The 23,004-nt window shown below is 39.7% G+C and overlaps 1 protein-coding gene across 3 annotated transcripts in view; it reads right to left on the reverse strand.

Annotated features, from left to right (window-relative positions):
- Window positions 1-360: 360 nt before the first annotated feature.
- C1QTNF7 (C1q and TNF related 7) overlaps window positions 361-23,004 on the reverse strand; it is a 107,200-nt gene continuing 84,556 nt past the window's right edge. For 2 of the 3 annotated variants that reach the window (XM_043572938.1, XM_043572940.1), the window contains exons 2-3: window positions 7,520-7,765; window positions 361-1,346 (exon numbers count right to left, since the gene is read on the reverse strand). In XM_043572938.1, the coding sequence (XP_043428873.1) occupies window positions 715-1,346; window positions 7,520-7,765 (878 nt within the window). In that variant the 3' untranslated portion in view covers window positions 361-714. Of the gene's footprint in view, window positions 1,347-7,519; window positions 7,766-15,370; window positions 16,093-23,004 lie in introns of those variants that run through there. The other variant, XM_043572939.1, reaches the window with a different exon arrangement.

A 23,004-nucleotide genomic window follows, 5' to 3' on the forward strand; every position in this document is an offset into this window, starting at 1 on the left:
CCCTAGGAAGAGCGGCTCCCATGTATGTCCAGCTTGGAGTCAGTCTGTTGGTCAGGTGCTCATCTCCCTGAATTGTGACAGCATGCTTCTCACACACCAGCTGTATGAAGGCACAGCTTTTGTCCAAACTCATGATCAAATCTGACCTAGCACCTCAGTGTCTGGCTCACACAGGAGTATTTAAGAGCTGTTGAGTGAATACAGATATGAGCACGAAGGAACGCGTAACAACAAAAAAAGGAAAGTTATCACTTTTGCTTACTTGCAATCACTTAGTATCTCTTACCTTTAGTTTTTGACTTTTGAGAACTGTTAAAGACTCTGGGGTGTGATGATTCTCTTAAATAACAAGCAAAAGTGTAATTTTATGAAGATTTAATGAGACAATATCATTGCCAGCTGATTTTATCACTCAGGGAGTTTAACAGAAATTTGTTAACATTGTCTTTAATTCGCTTAAATATTTATGAACATTGCTTTCAGGAGGATTCTTATCTGGGGTTATTGTTTCATATAATTCATCTTGGTGTGGTTTCAACCATTTGGTGGTTCATCTTGTTTTAATAGATTCTGCTAGAATTTTCTGTAAATGCTTTGGAATTTGAGTGGGAGTCTCTTTGGATATCATTGCTGCTTCCTCCACCTTCCAAGGCCCCAGATTAAGTCAAAGTGTCTGCCACAAAAATCTTGGAACATTCAGGATGGCAGTCCTGATCACAGCTCGTCGTCTTCTGATATGGAATCTAGATAATCTGTGTCAACATACAGGAGAAATCCGGAGAACAAGCTGTCTGCCCAACCCGGGTCTGAGAAGAGGCCGTTCTGGTCGGTGAAGAAGATCTCCAGCCAGACTTCATCTTCTGGCTGCAGATAGATGACCGTGGACCCCGAAGCCACATCATGGTTCCCAGTGTTGGCGTCAAAGGTCTTTATCCGGTACTGCCCGTTGTGCACCAGCCCGATTGCCAGATGCTTATTCGCCAATGTGATATCATAAGAAAAGTAATAGATCCCTGGGAAGGCACAGATGAACTTGCCTGTTGCAGGATTGTAGTGCTCTCCCTCATTGAAGAGGACCTTGTTAAATATAATCGGTAGCCTTTCTTCTGGGTAGCTGGTTGTGATGCCAACAGAAAAGGCGGATTTGAGCACGATGCTTCCACATCTGCAAACTCCAGGCAACCCTGGATCCCCTTGCTCTCCTCTGTCCCCCTTTGCTCCAGGAGGCCCAGCTGGACCTACTTCTCCTTTTTCTCCCTCTGGTCCAATGGGTCCTTTCTTCCCAGTCTCTCCTTGGTCCCCCTTCTCTCCAGCAAGGCCCAGTGGTCCAGTCTTACCTCTCAAACCTTTAAAAAGAGTTTACAGTTTATTTAATAGTTCCTCTAGATATACAGTCACAAACAGCATGTCCACACAGTGCCAGCACACCCTAAATTTGTCTCTCCAGCCAACTTTCAATAGGACACTACTAAATACTGATGCATCTCTTAAAAACAATCACTGATGCATTAAAATAGAAATAGAAGATTTTCATCAGAATTTCAGGTGAATTTTCCTGAGTATATGAAAAATCATTTAAGTGCTATTTTGGTGATGGATCATCTGCAACTAAATCAGTCACATACAGTATTTGTCACCACAGGAGAAATTCAATTGAGCATAATGATATTTTCCAGAGTGGGGTCATGGGAGCAGACAGAGCCAGATGAGTCCTTAGAGGTTATTTAGCCTCATGTCCCGCCCTACTTCTATTAGTTTTAATAATAAAATAATTAATCAAAATTAGATGAGCTCATATTTATTCAACATTTACTATGTACCAGGGACAGCATTTTATTGACAGGCATTGGCTTCTTTAGGACTTGCAACAACTTTATGAGTTAGGAATTATTACTTCCATTGCAGATGGGGAGACTGAGCTACAGAGAAGTTGGTTTGCTCAAGGGAACAAAGCTAGTATGTGATGGATCTGTGATCTGAACTCATGCCTGCCTGACTCTGGAGCCTGAGCATCTCCCCAGGGCAGCAGCTCAAGTATAAAGAGCACCTGCCACATAGTGAGGGTTCAATATGCTACAATAACTGAAAAATAGTGATGCCATCGCTATGCAGTAGCTCTTTTTTGGAGGAGAAAATCGAATCCCAGAGAGGTGGAGAAACTGGCTTCTGTAGCAAGCTAGGACTGGAATCCAAGTCTTAGTGTAATGATGCTTCCCCTCCATCAAAGTGCCTCTTACCTTTGGGGCTGGAATCAAGAATCCTAAATTCTGTTTGGCTCTGCAGCTAAATGGTTGTATCATTTTAGGCAAGTCCCTTAATTTCTCTGGGTCTCCTTATATATAGAAAAGACATAATATCTGTGAAAGGATTTCAACAAATTCAAAATCACCACAGTGAAATATTTTCTGTTTGTCCAAATCTTTACATCTACAGATCAACCAAAGGCTAAATGCAGAGAACTTGTGATCGTCGGTTGAAAGGGATAAGCAACATCTATTTAATTTTTAAACCGTATATATAATAACAGTGACTTAATAGCATAAAAATGTCCTTTAATTTTTATGGTCAAATCCGTTCCATAGATAGTGCTTGTATAATGATATACCCTCAAAAATATCCAAATTATAGGAAATTCATGAAGGACTTTTGTAGTCAGGGAAAATATATTATGGATATACTGTGTACTTTCACTCTTAACTATGTATTTGCTTTCGGGAACTTTATTAAGTTGAACATTTTTATCTTGATAGTGCTTTGGTACCTTTTATTTGAAAATTACATGCACACCAGTATATGAGTTTAATTAATTTTCAGTTTGGCAAATTTAGGCACGAAATGTTCTGGATAATGAAAATTTTAGAATGAATGCTTTACTCTTAAAACATCCAGTATTTTGTTTTAATAGTTTTGGAAAGAGGTTGTTTAACAATTTATGATGCACCAAAGATTTTAATAATGAACGAAACCTTTTTTTTTGGTGACTGGGATCAGTATCGTTACTGATCACAGAACTGTGCTAAAGCTCTAGATGGCTTTTGTTGTGAAGTTGAAATTCCCCTGGTCCCAGCCAGAATATACTCTGGTATTGATTTCTTGAAATAAGGCCATAATAGTGTGATCTTTCAATGTTTGCTTCTTTCTGGTAGAAATAAAATATGAATACAATTTTATGTTAAATTTACTTTTGAATCAAGGACCACAAATTCTAAATTGTTATTTTTATCTTCAATAGGAGCTTAACTTTTGCTGTCTTCATGAATGAAGGTCATGAGTGACCTTTGATGTGTAATAGAAAAACTTTTTGGCATCAGCAACAATTTTGACTATTAAATTTCATTATGTACTCCGATCCTCCTGTTTCTATGACTTTGGGCAAGTCACTTGTCTGTGTTTCAAATGCTTCAATATGAAGAACTGGATTTAAATCCACTCCAAACCTAGTGAGAAAAGCAGTCAACGGTGGCTCAGCAGACCAGCAAACTTTAGTTCATCCATGGATTCATTACGTGAATTTGAAGAAGGAGCTTCATCTCTCTGACTTGTTTCTCAGTCCTTGAAATGAAGGTGTTGGACTAGGTTGCTTAAGGCCTCATCCTATTGAAAATTCTTTGAGACAAAGCCACAAATGCAATTTTACAATGCTAGCCATGGAAAGATCTTTAACATCTCAGTGTTTGGGTTTCTATAGTTATTGAATTAGATAATCAGAGATGAGCTGTAGTAACTTGAAGTAATTCTTCCTATTTGCATGAAGGGTTTTCACCTGTGCTAATGGCCAATTAATGAATAATGGAAGGAAGGGATAAATCAGTCTCCCTCTTCCTATTTAGTTAGACATATGCTTACATAGAGGGAGAATTATGGAGTACTGGTTAGTCTATGTTTAGGTACTAACACTTGGAGAGAAAGGATTTCTTAGTTCTCCATGAAATAGGCTTATAAAGATTTCTTCTTCAGTGTTATTTTTTTCTCCCATCCATCCATCCATCCCAGGGTTTGTGTGTGCATGCATACATACATCTAAACTGTGTAATATTGATTGATCATCTACTACATGCTAGGCACTATGCTAGGGACTGAGTGGGACATTGATATGAATGACACCTATTTCACCCTCAAGTTAGCTGTTACTACATATTACACTGTGATCTGCAAATATGGGTCATAGCTAAGTTCATGAATATCCAAAGCCATATAAGAAACTAGAGTGATTGGTTTCATGAGGTGATTCCAGTGCTATCTGAAGATATTTATATGGATGTGCATTCAGATTAAATTAAATGGTACTATTCTGCTACAACAGTAATTATGATAGACCAGTGAAGGAGACATATTTTTATTTTTTATTTTTATTTTTTCAACGTTTTTTATTTATTTTTGGGACAGAGAGAGAGCATGAACGGGGGAGGGGCAGAGAGAGAGGGAGACACAGAATCGGAAACAGGCTCTAGGCTCTGAGCCATCAGCCCAGAGCCCGATGCGGGGCTCGAACTCACGGACCGCGAGTCGTGACCTGGCTGAAGTCGGATGCTTAACCGACTGCGCCACCCAGGCACCCCGGAGACATATTTTTAATAGAAAGTTTCTAATTCAGTATGATAAGCTCTGTATTTGTAATTTAAGGTAGAGAAATTGAGCAAAAATATGCTTGATTCTGCTTGTGCTTGGTTGGGATGGATGTGGTGGGGATGTTTACCAAGGGCACATGAAGGAGAAGACATTTGTGGTGTCATTAAAGGGGAAAGAAGAATCAAAGACTACTCGCCATGTTGTGCCCAGTTTCAGATGCATTAACAGCTTATCCCCAAAACACCAGGGCTCTGTTACTGTTGTTTGTAAATAAGGTGTGTTTTTCTTCATTGATCACAAAGGCATTCCTACCTTTCTTAGATGTTCTAAATCCTTATGTGTGTGTGTGTGCATATTGGATTTAAATAATCTCAGGTTCGCAAAGTCATTTTATTTCCAAATCTCAATTTTTCCATTGTAACACAATTATTGCTGATTATAATGGTTTCTAATAGGCTTATGATAAACATTAAATATTAAATGTAAAATTCCCGATGTAGTAAGTTCTAAATAAATGGCTATGATAATGATGATGATGATGATGAATATTGTAATTATATGTTTCTATATTGGCCTCCTACACCCAAATGTTTATCAAGGCAATGTCTTATTCATGTTTGTGTTCTTCTTGTCTAGAACAGTAATATCAACCAGGGACAATTTTACACTGCCCACCAAGGGATAGTTGGCAATGTCTGGAGACATTTTTGTTGTCACAGTTGGTGGGGGTGCCACTGGCAGCTAGTCGGATGCTGCTAAATGTCCTCTAATGCATAGGATATCCATCCCACAGTAAATAATTATTTGGCCTGAAATATCATTAGGATAGAGGTTGAAAAACACTGGTCTGGAATAATACTGGATAACAACAGGTACACAAGAAGCTTGTTGAAGGACAATGCTTGGGTGTACCCATGAATACGGAGGTGTAGCTGGCCTCATATGGTTAACCTTGTAATAATTATGAACACTCAATTTAATCTGAATGCATATCCACATACCTTTATATTTAAAAAATGTTTTTTTACATTTATTTATTTTTGAGAGACAGAGCACAAGTGGGGGAGGGGCAGAGAGAGAAGGAGACACAGAATCAGAAGCAGGCTCCAGGCTTTCAGTGGTCAGCACCGAGCCCGACGCGGGGCTCAAACTCACGAACCGTGATATCATGACCTGAGCCGAAGTCGGATGCCCAACTGACTGAGCCACCCAGGCACCCCTCTACATACTTATATTTTTAAAGATTTTATTTTTTAAGTAATCTTTACACCCAATGTGGGGCTCAAACTCACAACCCTGAGATCAAGAGTCTCACGCTCCACCAAGTGAGCCAGCCAGGCACCTCTCCACATGTGTATTTTTAAATGATATCAGAACTACTTAATGAAACTGAGCACCCATTTCGAGTTTATTATATAAGTTTGGATATTCAGCAAGTTAGCTATGACTCATGTTTGTAGATCACCGTGTGATATGTAATAAGAACTAACATTTACTGAGTGTTTACCAGATGGCAGTTACCCTACTGAGTGTTTTCCGTGTATTATTGTATTATTAACTGTCACAATCACCCTTACTACTCCCAATCTACAAATGAGGAAACTGAGGCTTCAAGCGGTTGTTGGTCCACGGATACTAAGTTAGTAATTGAAGGAGCCGAGATCTAAGCCTCAATCAGACTGACTCCAATACATGCTTGTAGAAGCACTACATTATTGCTTCCAGACACAGTAAAGAAACTAAAAGGGTTGGTCATATGTAGCGACGGTCCTGTTATTATTACAGGATTTCAAGGCTATTCGTGATCATGACACAGCGGTAAGTTGTAGTCATAGGTGTCACCATAGATTAAGATGTAAGCTCCAAATTAAAGGTTCTTTATCTGATGTTGAACCTTTACCTAAAGGTTTTTAATCTAATATTGAACAATATTCACACAATCGGTAGCTACTGATTTTCCAAGTATTTTCTGCAGGACAAATTCAGAAATGAATTATTATCCAGTAACTTGCATGTATATTATGCTGCTATTTCACGTAACACCAGTAAATCAGGGGCAATGACTAGATAGAGACATGTTTCTTAGACTAATTGACTTTTCTCTTCCTGTTTTTTGTCCTAGCCTTTACACTCGGAAACTTGTTTTTAAAGATTGATGCCAAATCGCTTCCTCTTTTAGAGTTAACCCAGCTTCTCTAGAATTTCAATTCGGTTTACTCTGAAGGATTGCAGAGTCTGGCAATCTTCCTGGGCCAATTTATTTGTGGGGGGAAAAAAAAGTAAACATTCCTGAAGTAGTAGGGAGCAACTGTGTTGCTGTTAAGAGTGATACGAATGTACTTTTCTAGCTGGGACAGGACAGGAGGGAAAGAGATAAGCTACGAAAGGTGGGCTAAACAGTGCTATTGCCATTTCATCTGTGAAAAATAAAATCTAGAAGTCCTTTATGCAGCTTTGCTCAGGATATTTAGTACAGGTCAGGATGGCATTTGTGCTTTTGGCTCCTAATTCCTGCCTCTGCTTCGTCTGTCCATTTCTCTTCCTTGTCCATCTGTCTATCCATCCATGCCCTCGCACATCCAGCCATTGCCTGCTAGCTATAACAGCCCCGTGGCCACGGGCATCATCAGTGTTTGAGTCCAGCTCTGCCGGTCACTAGCAGTGAACTTCTGTCTTCAGTAATTAATTTAACCATGTTATTGCTCTGTGTTCTCATCTGTAAAATGGGATAACCGAAAGAGTGGTCATTGCCATAAAATAAGGTGTAGGTAAAGAGTTCAGAGCAGTATCTAAAGCATAGTAAGGGCTCAACACATTATTATGATTAAGGAAGGTGAAATAGAGAAGGGATTTCAGGAGCAATTCCCATTAGAAAAGGCAACAGAGAAGGGAAGCGGTTTAAGGCGGGGGAGGGTGGGTGGGTGTTTCATGGCACTTCATCGTTCATTACCTGCAGCCCCCTTTTCACCTTTCTCTCCTTTCCTGCCGTCTCTACCATCTCGTCCTGGAAGGCCGATCCGACCATGGGGCCCCGGGGAACCATTCGCTCCAGGGGGTCCCGGAGGTCCAGGTAAGCCAGGGATGCTACAGATATATCTTGGGGAGTAGCTCTCTCCTTTGAACTGATTACCCCGAGGCTGTCCACTGGCACAAATGGCAAAACTTGTAACATAGAGCAAGATAAACATCTTTGGCTCTGGAAAAGAAACACAGGGACATAAATCCACCCTCTCAGGTGGTAGTTTTGGCATAAATGAACATGAGGGCGGGCATTGGCAACCGCGTACTTCAGCGCTCGCCTCTCCACGCATGTATAAAACCTCAGTTACCCCTCGTAATTCCGTTGGAAACTGTTAACACATTACTGATAGAGGGTTCTCAGTGTCCCACACAAGGGTTGGTGGAGATGAAGGGTTAAAAAAAATTCAAAATAAAGCCACTTGTTGCATTTTTTTCCCTGTAGGCTCGATGATGGACTTTGAAAAATGATGGTTTCTTCTTGCAGAAATAATGCATTATTTTTAGAAAATTAGAAATGCAAACGAATAAGATAAACATCAACAATATTCCCACCACTAGAGATAATTATTCTTTACATTTTGATACAGACATCCTTCCGGTCCTTCTGTCTATGCTGTGGAGGAAAATGATATTATGCCCCTCCTGTATGTCTCCAACTTTTTTTTCCCTTTACAATACATCATGAACATCCTCCCATGTCAAAAATTATTCTTAACATTAAAAAAATGTTGCATTTTCTGTACTATTCTTTGTGTACACAATTCTCCATTGTAGATATTTCCTTCCAGTTTTCTGCCAATATAAACACGATGCTAGGCATCCTTATATCTAGTCTTGGCATGCATCCATGGTCATTTTCTTAGAATTTGTGGGTTTTTTTAAGCAGGAGAAAAGAAGTGGCATTTTCAGGAAAACCATGTTTTTCACTTGATAATCATGTGTAAAACCAATTAGTGTTAATTGGAGTACTGTGCATGTCCTAAGGGGGGGGGGCTCAAACTTTAATTTAAAATCTGCAGAATACAATGCCCTGGTGAACCATTAAGCTGTTAGCACCAGGGCTCAATTAAAGAGCTGAGTGAAATTAAACCATGCATGGTGTCACATGTGCCTAGGGAGACAGACAACAGGTCTCTTTAGTTGTGGTCTAATAGGACTTGGTTTTTCCCTCCACAAACAGGATCCTGAGAATGACGGATCATTTATTAGCATGACGTTTGGCATATAAACTGAGGGGTGGGCCATATGGTCTGGGACACCTGACTTTCTAGGCTAAACGGTCCCTAGGATTAGCAGCTTCTTGGATGGGAGAATGTATGCACGTGGTTTTAGGGCAGTGCAAATGAATAGTTTTGGGGTAGTTGGACCTGTGCTTTAATAAGAAATCTCAACATCGCTTGACGTATATGCCTGGCATGTACCCGCCCAAAGGAAATAATCATGAAATGTAAAAAAAGCAATCGGATGGGGCTTCCTTGCTTTCTTACAGCCACATCAGAAAAGTAACCAGGCACACTGTACCAGTTTTATGATACCCATGGGGAAATTGCAACATCTTGGAATTAGACCTAGAAATTTGCCAGAGCATAGGAATGACAAATTGAGAAAAACACAGCGTGCACATGTGATTCAAAATCAGTCTATTCCTAGAAATCTTATTAGAAACTGAAGCAACTTACCCAGATATAGGCCCTGTATCCTTCACCAAATCTCCACGTCACCAGTGTCTCTCCCCACCATTCTCCCTCCCCCACATCCAGGAGAACATTTTTGCTGTGCACTGTCTGCTTATAATAGAGCACAAATTCAACATTACTGATTCCATTGCTCAACTGGGATGAAGGCACTTTCTGAAAAGCCCGGTGGATCTGATAAAGATACCAGCCTTTTCAAAGGTGTCCCAGATGATAGAAAATGAAAGAACATTCTATCCATACCCCTACCACAGTTAAAACAAAACTGTGATGATGAAATTGCTAGCTTTTTTTGTATAAAAAATGGATGAGAGGAGGCTTTGAGAGAGAATTTGAAAGAATAGAACATGTTCATAGGAGATACTCATAAAAGTTTAAATGTTTAAATGTTTAAAGAGACATGGGATGGCATCCTATAGCTGAGACCAGGACTTGGTTCTAAGAGGAACTTGAAATTACTTGGAGAGAAGGCGCTGTGGGCAGTGGCTTCTCAGACATTATGATGGAGAAGCTGAAAACACAAACATGCCAATAGTCAGGGATCAGTCTACAAAGAAGCTTGGGGTAAGGGTCCAGGTTATGGTGAATATAAGAAGCAGAAATTCTAAACATGTGCTTGGAAGAAAGGATATTAATATTTCCAATAGCCAGGCAAAAAGGTGCTCAAAGGAGGTAAAAACTTAATACAATTGAAACAGACGCATTCATTGAACAAATGGTTTGCCTTTCATTGACAAATGCATTAGAATATTGTCTGTATGATAGTCTAAATGCTGGAAGCATCCCCAATTAGAAGTTTTGAAAGGCTCTCAAAATGATTATCCATTAAGAGTCCTCATCAGAATTGAGGAACAATGTGTTGTGCTGCCTGACACATAACGACAAAGTGGTGGTAACTGGCCATTTGAGTCTCGGGACTCAGTTTATTAGGACGACAAAGGGGTGTGGGTTATAATAGAAAACTACAGTGGCATCACCCTGCCATGTTTCCTCAGTTTACTTAAAAGCCAAAAGTCTCATGGTACATGGTTCAAGAGTCTACTGGATTGGGCACCCACCCTCCTTACTTCCCTAACTTCATCCTCCGCTACTCTCTCTCCCTCTCTCCAGCTCCAGTCTCTCAGGATGCCTTGGTGTCTCCCAAAGACACCAGGAATGTTCTGCCTTAGGGCCTTCATGCTGTCTCTTCCCTCTGTCTTCTCTTCCCCAAGATGTCTACATGTCTGACTCACTCATCTCCCTCTTTGAGTCTTTGCTCAAATGCCAACCTCTCCCTGAAGCCAATTCTTACACTGTATTTAACATTGCCATCTGCCATCTGCCATCTCATACCTCCACCCCCCTCATTCTGCTCTATTGTTTTCTATTCTTTGTACCCACCATGTTCTAACTCACTAGATTATTATTACCTTTATTATGATTTAAAAATATGGTATATCTCCATCTCATGGAGCATAAGGGATGAGGGCATACAGCAGGGATCTTTGTCTTAGTCATTGATTTCTACAACCATCTATAACAGTGTTTGGCATAAAAAACCCACGCTGTGGACAGAGAAGTTTTTTTTTTTGTTTTTTTGGTTTTTTTTGGCGGGGTGAGGTATGTGTTTTATGAAAAACTAAATGAAAAACATGGGAGAATGGAATATGAGAATATTGTAAGGGAAAGAGAAAAAAGAACTTAAATATTCAAGGGGTCTGTGGGTCCCTCTCACAGTGTTTAAAAATACAAACAAAAGACTTCAGTTGTTTCAATTTTGCATAGTCTAAGTATTTAGAAATATTTTAAATAATTACCTTTTTTTTGGTACAGATAGAACATGCACATTTATAAAATTAAAAAAGGGTATGCAATGAGAAGTAAATCTCTCCCTTCCTCCCAGTCTTCCAGACATGCAGTCCTCCTCTCTAGAGGCAATCATTGTTGCTGGTTTCTTGTGTGTCTTCTTCTCCACTTTGGCAAAAAATATGCAACTTTCTGTATCTTGCTTTTTCAGGTAGCTAAGAGATTTTCTGTTATCAGTAGGTAGAGTTGCCTCATCCTTTTTTTAGTGACTATAGAATATCCACTATATGGTTGTGTTACATTTAACCAGTCTCCTACTGATGGATATTTGGGATATTTTCATTGTTGTATAAGCAACAGTACAATAAGTCACTGTGTGTGTGTGTGTGTGTGTGTGTGTACATAGTTTATGATATGAGCAGAAAATAGCTTCCCCCAGTTTGCCTTTGTATTTTGTTCATGAATTTTAAAAAATTTTTATTATAAAAACATTTTTGAAGTTCAATTTATTCCATTTAAAAGGCCTTCCTCACTCCACGATACTAAAAACAAAATTCTCCCACTTTCAGTTTCTTTGTTGTTTAATTTGTTCACATTTAATCTTTGACCCATTAGAATGTTTCTGATAAAAAGTGTGAGGTAGGGATCCAGCTGTATATTTTCAGCACCTTATATTGAATAATCTATCTTTTGCCCACTGTCCCACTGGGTTGCAGTGGATTTGGTTATTTTGGCTGGGACTGCACTATGTGGGTCATCGTTTTATAAACATTATAATATGTTTTAACAGATTTATTGAGATTTAATTTACACACCATAAATTGGACCAATTTAAAGTACACAACTCAATGTATACTATACTCCAATTTTAGATCATTTTCAAAACTACAAAAAGAAACCTCACATTTGCAGTCATGCCTCATACAAAGTATTTTGAAGAATTACATCGAATATGCAAATTTATGTAGAATATGTGCTAAAATGTATTTTTTCCCACATCACACTCCTTTGGAGTGAGAAAATCAAAGCTCTGGAAATATTGTTAATCTTGTGCAGATCTGTCTTGGGATGCTAATGTATCCTATTTTTCTGTAGGGATTATAAAGTAACAGGTTTTCAGTTTTTGAAACTTATATTTACTTTACGGTACTATAGATTTCACACTCTTTATGTCAAAAATGTGTTTTGAATGTGTAAGGCAGGAATGTAGCATGTAGTGTTTTGTAAGATTTTTAGTGATAGAACCCTTTGTTCTTGCTAAACTCATCATGAAAGTACTTGGAGAAATACTGAATAAATCACTGCAAAAATTGAACTTTTAGAAAATGTGTCCACTGGTTGAGATCTCTTTGTAAATAGCATGTTTTTACTTATTAAAAAAACCCATGTATATACAGTCAACTGATATTTGAAAAGGAAGCCAAAAATACTTTCTGGGGAAAGAATAGTCTCTTCAGTAAAATGGTGTTGGGCAGCTGTGTATTTGTATGCAGAAGAATGAAATTGGATCACTAGTTTATACCACTCAAAAAATCAACTAAAAATGGATTAAAGACTTAAATATAAGACTTGAAACTGGAAAACCTCTAGAAGAGAACACAGAGAAAAAGATCCTTGGCAGTGGTCTCCGACCCCTGCGTATATATCCAAAAGAAAATAAAATAGGATATCAAAGAGCTATCTGTATTCCCACGTTCATTGCAGCATTATTCACAATAATCCAGACATGGAAGCAACCTAAATATCCACTGGCAAATGAATGATAAAGAAAATGTGGTATATAAACAATGAAATATTATTCAGCCATAAAGAGAAGGAAATCCTGTCACTTGTGACATCACGGATGAACTTTGAAAGCAATATACTAGGTGAAAGAAGTCAGAGAAAGACAAACACCGTACGATCTAACTTATATGTGGAATCTAAAACACTGAACTCATAGAAACAGAGAGTGGAATGGTGGTTGCCCAGGGCTAGAGGGTGGGGAAAATGGGGAGATGGTGGTCAAAAAGTACAAACTTTCAGTCACAAGCTGAATAAGTTTTGGGGATCTAATGTGCAGCATGGTGTCTGTAGTCAATAATACTCTCTTGCATGCTTGAAAGTCGCTAAGAGAAGAGATGTTACTGCATGTTCTTAGTGCACACGAAAAATGATAATTATGTGTGGTGATGGATGTGTTAACTAACTTATTGCCATAATCATTTCACAATACATATATGTATCAAACTTTTACACTGCATACCTTAAACTTACACAATGTTATATGTCAATTATATCTCAGTAAACCTGGAAAAAACATACTTGGTAGAATGTAAAATGGCGCAACAGCTGTGCAAAACGGTAAGTTAATTCCTCAAAAAACTTAACCTAGAATTATCATATGATCCAGCAATTCCACTTCTGGGTATATACGTAAAGGCACTGAAAGCAGAGACTCAGATATTTGCACACCCATTCTCATCATAGCATTATTCATAACAGCAAAAAGGTGAATTAGCGGATGAATGGATAAACACAATTTGGTACCTACATACAATGGAATCTTATTCGACCATTAAAAGGGAATTTTGACCCATTCTACAACATGGAGGAATCTTGAAAACTTTATGTTAAGTGAAATAAGCCAGTCACAAAAGGACAAACATTGCATGATTTTACCTACATGACGTATCTGGAATAGTCAAAATTGTAGACATGGAAGGTCAAATGGTGCTTGCCAGCAGCTGGAGAGTGGGGTGGGGGTTAATATTTAATGAGTTCAAAGTCTCAAAAAGTTCTGGAGATAGATGATGGTGTGATGGTTGTACAGCAGTGTAAGTATCCTTGCTGCCACAGAGCTGTATACTTAAAAATTGTAAGTTTTATGTTATGTATATTTTACCATAACAGAAAAGACACTAAGTGAAAAAAAAAACCCAGATGAGTTGGAATGCAGGGAACATACTAGCATTTTTATTACTGTGCTGTGTTTTATTTATTTATTTATTTATGTTTTTTTTTTTTTTTTTTTTTTTGAGAGAGAGAGAGAAAGAGAGCATGAAGAGGAGAGGGGCAGAGAGAAAGGAGAGAGAGAATCCCAAGCAGGTTCCATGCCATTAGTGCAAAGCCTGACGTGGGGCTTGAGCTCATGAACTGTGAGGTCATGACTCGAGCCAAAATCAAGAGTCAGACACTTGACCATCCAAGCCACCCAGGCCCCCTGTGCTGGGTGTTTTAAAACAGCATTTACTTCATCCCTAAACCACTCGTATGCAGTAGGTGATATTATCTCGATTTTACAAACAAGATAATTGAGACTCTGAGGGCCCAAGTCCACACAGCCATAAAAATGGCACAGGCAGGATTTGAACTGAGCTCTTCCTGTCTCCAAACACTCGAGTTTTCCCCCATATCATGGGAGGGAAACTGTCACATCACTTCATGACAAAGGGCTGACTCGATTACTAGTTTGACTTGAGAATGTATTTTGCCTGGAAATCATTAGGGAAAAGATAGGTAACCAGGCGTGGCCAAAACGTGACATATCCTTGGCCCCCAGAGGAAGACATTTCGCAATAGTAGGTTTTATCCTTCCCTAGCTGCCCTAGGAGTGACCCTAGGAGTGAGCAAGACAGGGTAGAGCACTTAGGTGTTCATATACCAGAAGCTTCTGTTATGTTGGTTCCTCATCTCTGTCTTTGGGGCTCCAGTTTTCCTCCTCAGAAGTGCCTCTCCTGTTAGCCATGGAAAACCTTCCCTTCTCCTGTCACTACGCGGCGTGCAGCACCTCACAACTACGCTGTGTTAGGACTGTCTATCTCCTTGCTTTTTCTCCACCGAAATATAAACTCTGTATCGCTAACATTTAGGACCAAGACTGGAGAGGCTCAGTGAAGGCTGAATGAAGAAAGCATGTATTCCTCAACATTTAGTTATATCAACAGCTCATGATTGATAAAGCTTCGACTGCTTTATGTAAAGTGCTATGATAGCATAAGAGTAAAATATTCTGAGAGCTGGCAAAGATTTTGTAGCCTACAGAGCAATGTTAAGTCCGTATCATCTTTCCAAAGGACCCCCTTGTGGTCGATTGAACAGGTAACTGATGTCTCAAGAAGTCAGGTAACTTGTCTATGGCCACAAAACTACTGTCAGACCAGACATTTGAACTCAGGTCTTCAGTTTCATGGATTTTTCTTACAGAGCTGTCTGTTTAACAAACTCCAAAGCTACCATCATGAAATGGGCCACTGCATCTACATTTGCCAAAGTTCTAAAAAAAAAAAAAAAAAAAAAAAAAAAAAAAAGAAACACCATACCTTTCTCTGGGTTGGTGGCTTGCTCCAGGATTCTAAATCCACAAGAGACTGAGGATCTTTCATGAGAGCTTCAGCGAAAAACTTGCTTTGGTACCAGACAGAAAAAGAGATCCAAGTTCTCAGAGGTTTCCAAATAGTTGTGCTAAAAATAATTTTCTCCTTTAGTCCCAAAAAGCCAGAGGTCCTGGAAGTCATTCATGGGGTGAGGCTCAATCAGGGGCTGGTCAAAATTACGGTTTTGTTTGAGATAGACCTGAAGCTCCTGCTTTCTTTGACTGGTGAGTTTAGAGGTGTCTCCACCTCTGTATGTCGTGGCCTCTTTTGCAGATTTGTTTACTTAAGTTTTTCCCTCTTAATTTGTTTTCCACTGAGTGGAAGTTTCAGGAAAAAAATTACTCACTGACTGGAAATTAGTTGTTAACTTAGAGAAGAGAGTCATTTCCTAGTTGAGAATTTTCAAGGTAGAATCTTCAAATTCTGGAAATTGGGTGGTGTCTCGTGGACTAAACAGGGAGAGGTGGTAAATATTCTTGGTCAACGTGGCAGGAAAAGGGCCCCGCATCCTATGTGCTCCGAAATGGAAGAAGGTTATGAGCACTGCACTGATCTTTTCTTTGTTTTCTGCTGAATGGATAAATGATTGGGTATTTTTAGAAGACTGATATGTCTTTGTTACTATAGAGAATTGATCATAACAACTCAAAAAGCAGAATGGTTCTCCAAAGCCTGTGACTGCTCATCTTTGGTGTAATCAGTTTCTTTGTTTCCTTCTGATACATACTTCTTACATCTCCTTAGCAACAGCAATATATAATTCATGACGTCATTTATGGAAATTCAGTGTCGGAAAAATCTTGTTTTTATCCTGCTTTCCCCACCATTCCTCTCAAGCCATTGAGAACGCTAATTGGAAGAAGTATTTTCAAAGTTATCAAAGTGAACACTGATGCTTAAGTTTGACCAAGAAGATGGATGGGATCCCCATCTTGATGATCTTCATTTTACCCTAGCTGTCCACCCTCCCATCTGGAGGAAAATGGTCTTTTGGATTTGTTGGCTGTCCAAAATATGAATGCTATCATAGGGTAGTAAAAACCATGCCTTGGGCACAGAAGTGAGACAGATATTTTCTGCCTAATTAGAGTAGGGTTTTTAAAAATTGGTCAATTTTGCATACAGCATTGTGTAAGTTTAAGGTGTAAGGTGTAAGTTTAAGGTATACTTAAATATTGTAATATGGTTGTTATCAAATTATATAATTATAGTACAATAATATTATCTATATTCATCAAATTGTGCCTTAGAGCTCTAAGGTTTATTAACCGCTCCTTACAAGTTAGTACCCTTAACACCATCAGATTTTATCCCCTTCCTTCCCTGATTACCATCATTTTATCGAGTATGGTCTTAATCAGATGGAGTCCCTGGGTCTGTCTTCTCCTCCTCAAAATAAAATGGCATCCTTCATTATTTCTAAGCTTTCTCACAGTTCTTAATATCCCCTAACAATGTGTTGTGGCTGATGAGATGGAATTTGTAAAAAATGCCACTTCTATACATATGGGTAGAGATACAAGTACAGTTAAGGAGACAGTTACTGAGAGAAGTCACTCAAGTGACTCTTTTAGTGCTGTGCATACAAGGAGGTACTTGACAGTAGCTTGATGAAGGCTTTTTCCTCTTGGGAATTTTTGGCTGGAGAGGTGTTGAGATTATTTGCTTAAAGCATCCATGGTCTTCTGGAAGGAAGGAACCAAGGGCCCAATTCCTCTCCATGATGCAACTTCAGGGAAGTTAGTCATGGGCTACAGGGTTGGCCTGGTCCAAATCCTGTCATCCAGAAAGGACACCCCAAGAAAGGACACGGTGGATTACAGAATGGAATTGACCAGGAGGTAAGTGGGAATCTGGGCCAAAAGGTCTAAAGGATTTCGGGGTGGTGGCTCTGGTACAGTGTATGAATGAGGCTGTGAATTGGTCTGCTTTCAGTCATTCTGTCAGAGCAGATATCACTTGGGGGATAGTGGTTAAACACATAGTGGTGAATTAAAAGGATCATTACACTGAAACTTAGGAAGGGGGTACTATTGGGGTCAGCAACAGTATCTCCCACAAATGGACAAGCATCTACTGGAATGTGCGTGACTAGTGTTCAACAATGTCACAAATTGGTGACAGCTAAATCAACGGTGGGGGGATGGGGCAGACAATTAAAGGTTTTGTTTTGTACATCTTCCTTGGAAGTAGGTTGGAAGTTGGGATGACCACTTTTGAAGCAAGCAACCCCCTAGAATTCTTAGGTTGCTCACGGAGGGGAGTATTTAGGTCTTGAGTAGTCCATGTGCTAATAAAAGTAAATGGGATCCTAGCAATTCATTGAAATAAAACCGTATGACTGTATTGAAAAACCGCATGACCGTATTGAACTTGAACAGGCAAAGCAGGTCCCTGGGGCTAAATGCTTCCATTAGCTCAGTACCAATATAATGTCACACCATAACACTTTTATGTGTAAGATGGCCTTGACTATCTGACTTGAAGGAATCTCCCCACTTCTGACGCTGAAGTGTTGTAAGAGGCTGAACTAGAATATCAGTCCTTACAAGCTTAATTTCAGGTGTTTCAGCCGTTTGATGTGTTAATTTATTTATATAAAGTAATGACTTCTTAAAGGGCTTTTCTCACTCATTCTATGAAATAGCACAATCTCTGTTAAAGAACTTAGAAGTGGTTTGTTGACTTCCAAAACAGACAGATGTATTTTTGTGTTACTGCCTTCCCTTGGCCAAGTGTTGATACAATTTACTGGCATTTATATTCTCTGTCCTGTGTCATTTGCAACTTCCTTAATTTCTCTTTTATATTTGATGATAAAGTTTCTTGTATTATTGAGGTATCATGCATTTTTCTGTTTTGCAATATTAGATTTTTAAAATTATTTTTCATCTCAGATAACTCCTTATTAACTGTATCTTCTCGGACATCTTTCCAGAGAGAACTAGCCTTTGAAATTTTCTCCTAGAGCATTCAGAGCTCTGATGGGGCTACAGCTTGTTAGTGACTATTTCACTCAGATTTTCTGATGCTTATTTTAGAGACAATGGTGAAAGTGATGGGTAAAATAATATGCTGAAGCTTATTTCATTAGCTTAGAGTAAAAAAATCATATTCAGTTTTTTCCTGTCAGTCATTCCAAGGCCAAGGTCTTCCTCTGCCTTGCCTATGCAGAGAAGTTTTTCCTCTCAGCTTGTGCTTTTGTTTTCCTGTATCCTTGACTCACTTTTCAACTGAAATCTGTTCAATCTAGACCAATCCAATCAATATCCACAGAGCATCTAACAATGTGTTGGTTCAGATCTCAAAGAAAGGGTTCAAGTTTGTAGTTTTGCCAATTTCCTCGGTGTATAAACACTCCCACGGCGAGGATGCATATATTTTTCTGAATTAGCATTTTCATATTCTTTGGTTAGATACCCAGTGGTGGAATGATGGGATCATATGGTATTTTTAATTTTTTTAAGAACCTCCATACTGTTTTCCACAGTGGCTTAACCAATTCACATTTTTACCAACAATGAACGAGTGTTCCTTTTTCTCCAAATCCTTGCCAACACTTGTTACTTCCTGTCTTTTTGATGTTAGCCATTCTGACAGGTACAAGGTGGTATCTCATTATGGTTTTGATTTGCATTTCCTTGATGATTAGTGATTTAAAACAACAACAACAACAACAACAAAACAACAAACTTCCCATCATGGCCTATTTCAAGCCACCAACCTGACCTTGACTAAATGCAACGTTGGGAAGATATTTGCAGAACTGGCTATTTTGTTAGGTACTAGAATTATTAAAAAAAAGTTCTAGCTGATATATAACGAGCACTTACAGACTAAGACATTACATCAATACTTCTTTTAATCTTCATGATAACCTCTTGAGGTGAATAATTTCATCCTCCTCCTTTTATAGATGAAGAATGTAGGCAGTCTAATCCACAGTTGGCTCACCCAACCACATTGCACCATATACCTCCCTGGGTATTGCTAACTTTAGGTCAGGTTTCTGCATCCAAAGAGCTTTCAATCAGGTGGAATGACCATCTGACTCCTCCTCCCCAAAGCACTAGATTCTGTCCAGAATCTAATCTCTTTCTAGTCACAGTGCCTTTCTTATTTCATCTTCTCTGGCTTACAAGTTCCTGATAACCATGTCTTCCCCATGCCTCTTTCTTCACCTGCTCACATTTTTCATCCTTATGCATTGCTTTGTCCAGAAAGTCTCCTTGATGCTCCAGAAAGTTTCCCTGATTCTCCCCATCAGGTACAGCCTCTCCTTCCCGGGAGCTCTCCTGGCACATTATTTAGATCTCTCTTATGCATCTTAGCTCATGGATTCTCAATGAGATCTATTGAATCAGCATACCAGAAGATCAGATCTAAGCATTTATATTTTTCAACAGCTCCATGAGTAATTCTGATGGATAGCCAGGTTTTGGGAATCTTTGCCTGATCTTCTATTGTTCCAATGATGCTCTGTCTGTTAGTCCTTCTAAACCAGGATGTTTTAATGATACAAATCTGGTCTTCTTCTTTCATATTGTTTTTCTATTCATTACCTCATCACATATTTATTTAAAAAAATTTTTTAAAACGTTTATTTTTGAGAGGCAAAAGAGAGACAGAGCACGAGTGGGGGAGGGGCAGAGAGAGAGGGAGGCACAGAATCCGAAGCAGGCTCCAGGCTCTGAGCTGTCAGCACAGAGCCCAACACAGAGCTCAAACTCACAAACAGTGAGATCATGACCTGAGCTGAGGTCGGATGCTCAACCGACTGAGCCACCCAGGTGCCCCCGATTACCTCATCACATATTTATTGAGCTGTTACTATATGCTAGACATTGAATGCTTGGTCTTGGTATTCAAGGGAGAGTAAACACAGAGCCCTTATAGAGGAAAAGTCTACCGGAAAAGACAGACATTCATCAAATACTCACAGAACTATATTTAACAGGATGACTTATCATCTTGGAGTTTCAGATGAGGACCCAAAGTAGGGAATAAATGGGCAATCGGTTCCCACACATCCACTTAAGACTTGCCAAAAATAGCTGGACCAGCATCCACTTTCAGTGCACATAAGAGAAAACTAGAAGTTCAAAAATGATTAATGGTTGAAGACAGCCTTCAAGGTAGGGAGATAATAGCTGATAAGGAAGTGCTGAGGAGCTCTCCCCTCCTTTCCGATAAGGGAGGTAAGAGAAGAGTGACACCAACTTTCCAACCAAGTGGCGAGGATCCCAAAGGATCACTGATAATGTGGAAGGTGCCTGCAAGAAAGAAGCTATTTATTCTCCAGTTGGATGTTTAGCTAAACTGTGAAACTGAAAGCTTTGCAGCTTTCGTGGGATCAGAGACATGTGATAAACAAGTTGTGGGGGAGCTTGGCCCACCCCTGGAGCTTGATGTCTTATGTGATCATAGAAACCAGAGAATTCTAGTTCTGTAAAGGCAGAAGGCCATCAGAGAAGAGAGCCAGTAGAGGGGTAGCCATTGGAGAGGCAAAGAGCCTCTCCTTGCCTTCTCAAGAGGCAGATGGTGCTGAGGATGCAGGTGGGGTTGGCCATTAGATGGGACCTTAAGCCAGGATAGAGTCCTCCTAGGGTGAGGAAGCCAGTAAGAAGCCAGCAGCTACATACAGAACCTGAGGCTGGTGCAGGGCAATGCAAAATACCAACCAAGGAGTGATTCATCCATTCAGGGAACTCTATACCATGGAGGTCTTTCAGAAAGCTTCTATCGGCCCTGGGAATATGTTCAACCAGAGAGAGCTGGCATTTGAAGACTTGGGGCACAGCCATGTGCGCCAGGAGAGAACCATGCAAATAGCACGTATTGAGTAAAAATACTTTGTTTTTTTTTTTAAATATGAAATTTATTGTCAAATTGGTTTCTACACAACACCCAGTGCTCATCCCAACAGGTGCCCTCCTCAATACCCATCACCCACCCTCCCCTCCCTCCCACCCCCCATTGACCCTCAGTTTGTTCTCAGTTTTTAAGAGTCTCTTATTGTTTGGCTCCCCCCTTCTCTAACTTTTTTTCCCCTTCCCCTCCCCATGGTCTTCTGTTAAGTTTCTCAGGATCCACATAATAGTGAAAACATATGGTATCTGTCTTTCTCTATATGACTTATTTCACTTAGCATAACACTCTCCAGTTCCATCCATGTTGCTACAAAAGGCCATACTTCATTCTTTCTCATTGCCAAGTAGTATTCTATTGTGAATATAAACCACAATTTCTTTATCCATTCATCAGCTGATGGAAATTTAGGCTCTTTCCATAGTTTGGCTATTGTTGAAAGTGCTGCTATAAACATTGGAGTACAAGTGCCCCTATGCATCAGCACTCCTGTATCCCTCGGGTAAATTCCTAGCAGTGCTATTGCTGGGTCATAGGGTAGGTTTACTTTTAATTTTTTGAGGAACCTCCACACTGTTTTCCAGAACGGCTGCACCAGTTTGCATTCCCACCAACAGTGCAACAGCATTCCCGTTTCTCCACATCCCTGCCAGAATCTATAGTTTCCTATTTGTTCATTTTAGGCAGACTGACTGGCATGAGGTGATCTCTCAAAATACTTTGATCATGTTTTTCTAATTCTCTTACCCTGTGGTCTGACTCTAGGCATGTGTGAAGCAGAAGTAGGGGTAGGAGATGGAGGAAAAGCGGAAAACCTGTAGTATATCCTGAACTGAAGGCACAGAAAGGGAACAAACTGTGTTTTGGATGTGAGATGAAAGTTATTCTTTAGATTGGTCTTTTTAATATCTGAAAATGAGTCACAATTAAATAATCAAACTGGGTCATGTAACTGAAAGTGACCGGAAAGTTAATGAATTTGCCTGCAGTGACATGAAAGGACGGGGAAGAAAGATCCAAACACATTTGATTGGAAGAAGTGATGGGAGAAGTATGAAGTTGTTTTGGAATTATATCATATTAAGGACAGATGAGGTAATTTGATAAGTTCAGTAAACTCTGGAAACCATTCTGAAGGAAAGGTGAAGGGTGTTACAGGTGTGTTTAGCAGGAGACATAGCCGAGAGTATGGATCAGGGAGGGCATCTGACCTGGAATATGAAACAGGAGCAGACAATAGCCAGGAAGAGGGGTGAGAAAACACTTCCATGTGCAGGGATTGCCATGTGCAAAGGTCCTGGTGTAGAAGAAGGCCATTGAGAAAGAACAAAGGAGAGCATGAGCCTGGAAGGGGGATGGCTCTGCTGCCCATGGAAGGTTCTGGCCTTTGTCCTGGGGAGTGGTAGGAACCCTTGAAGGACTATGGGCAAGGTTTTGTGGGTCAGGCTGTCAACTTTCTATTGGCACTTTCTGGGCTTTTCAAGGTGAGTTCAACAAGCCATAAAGACTCAGTGTAGTTTCTTTCTTTCTTTTCTTTTTTTAAAGCTTATTTATTTATTTATTGAGACAGAGGAAGAGAGAGAGAATCCCAAGCAGGCTCCACATTGTCAGCGCAGAGCCTGATGCAGGGCTTGAACTCACAAACTGTAAGATCATGGTCTGAGCCGAAATCAAGTCAGATGCTCAACCAACTGAGCCACCCAGCTGCCAGT

Source organism: Prionailurus bengalensis, chromosome B1 (genome assembly GCF_016509475.1).
Source record: "Prionailurus bengalensis isolate Pbe53 chromosome B1, Fcat_Pben_1.1_paternal_pri, whole genome shotgun sequence".
NCBI lineage: Eukaryota > Metazoa > Chordata > Mammalia > Carnivora > Felidae > Prionailurus > Prionailurus bengalensis.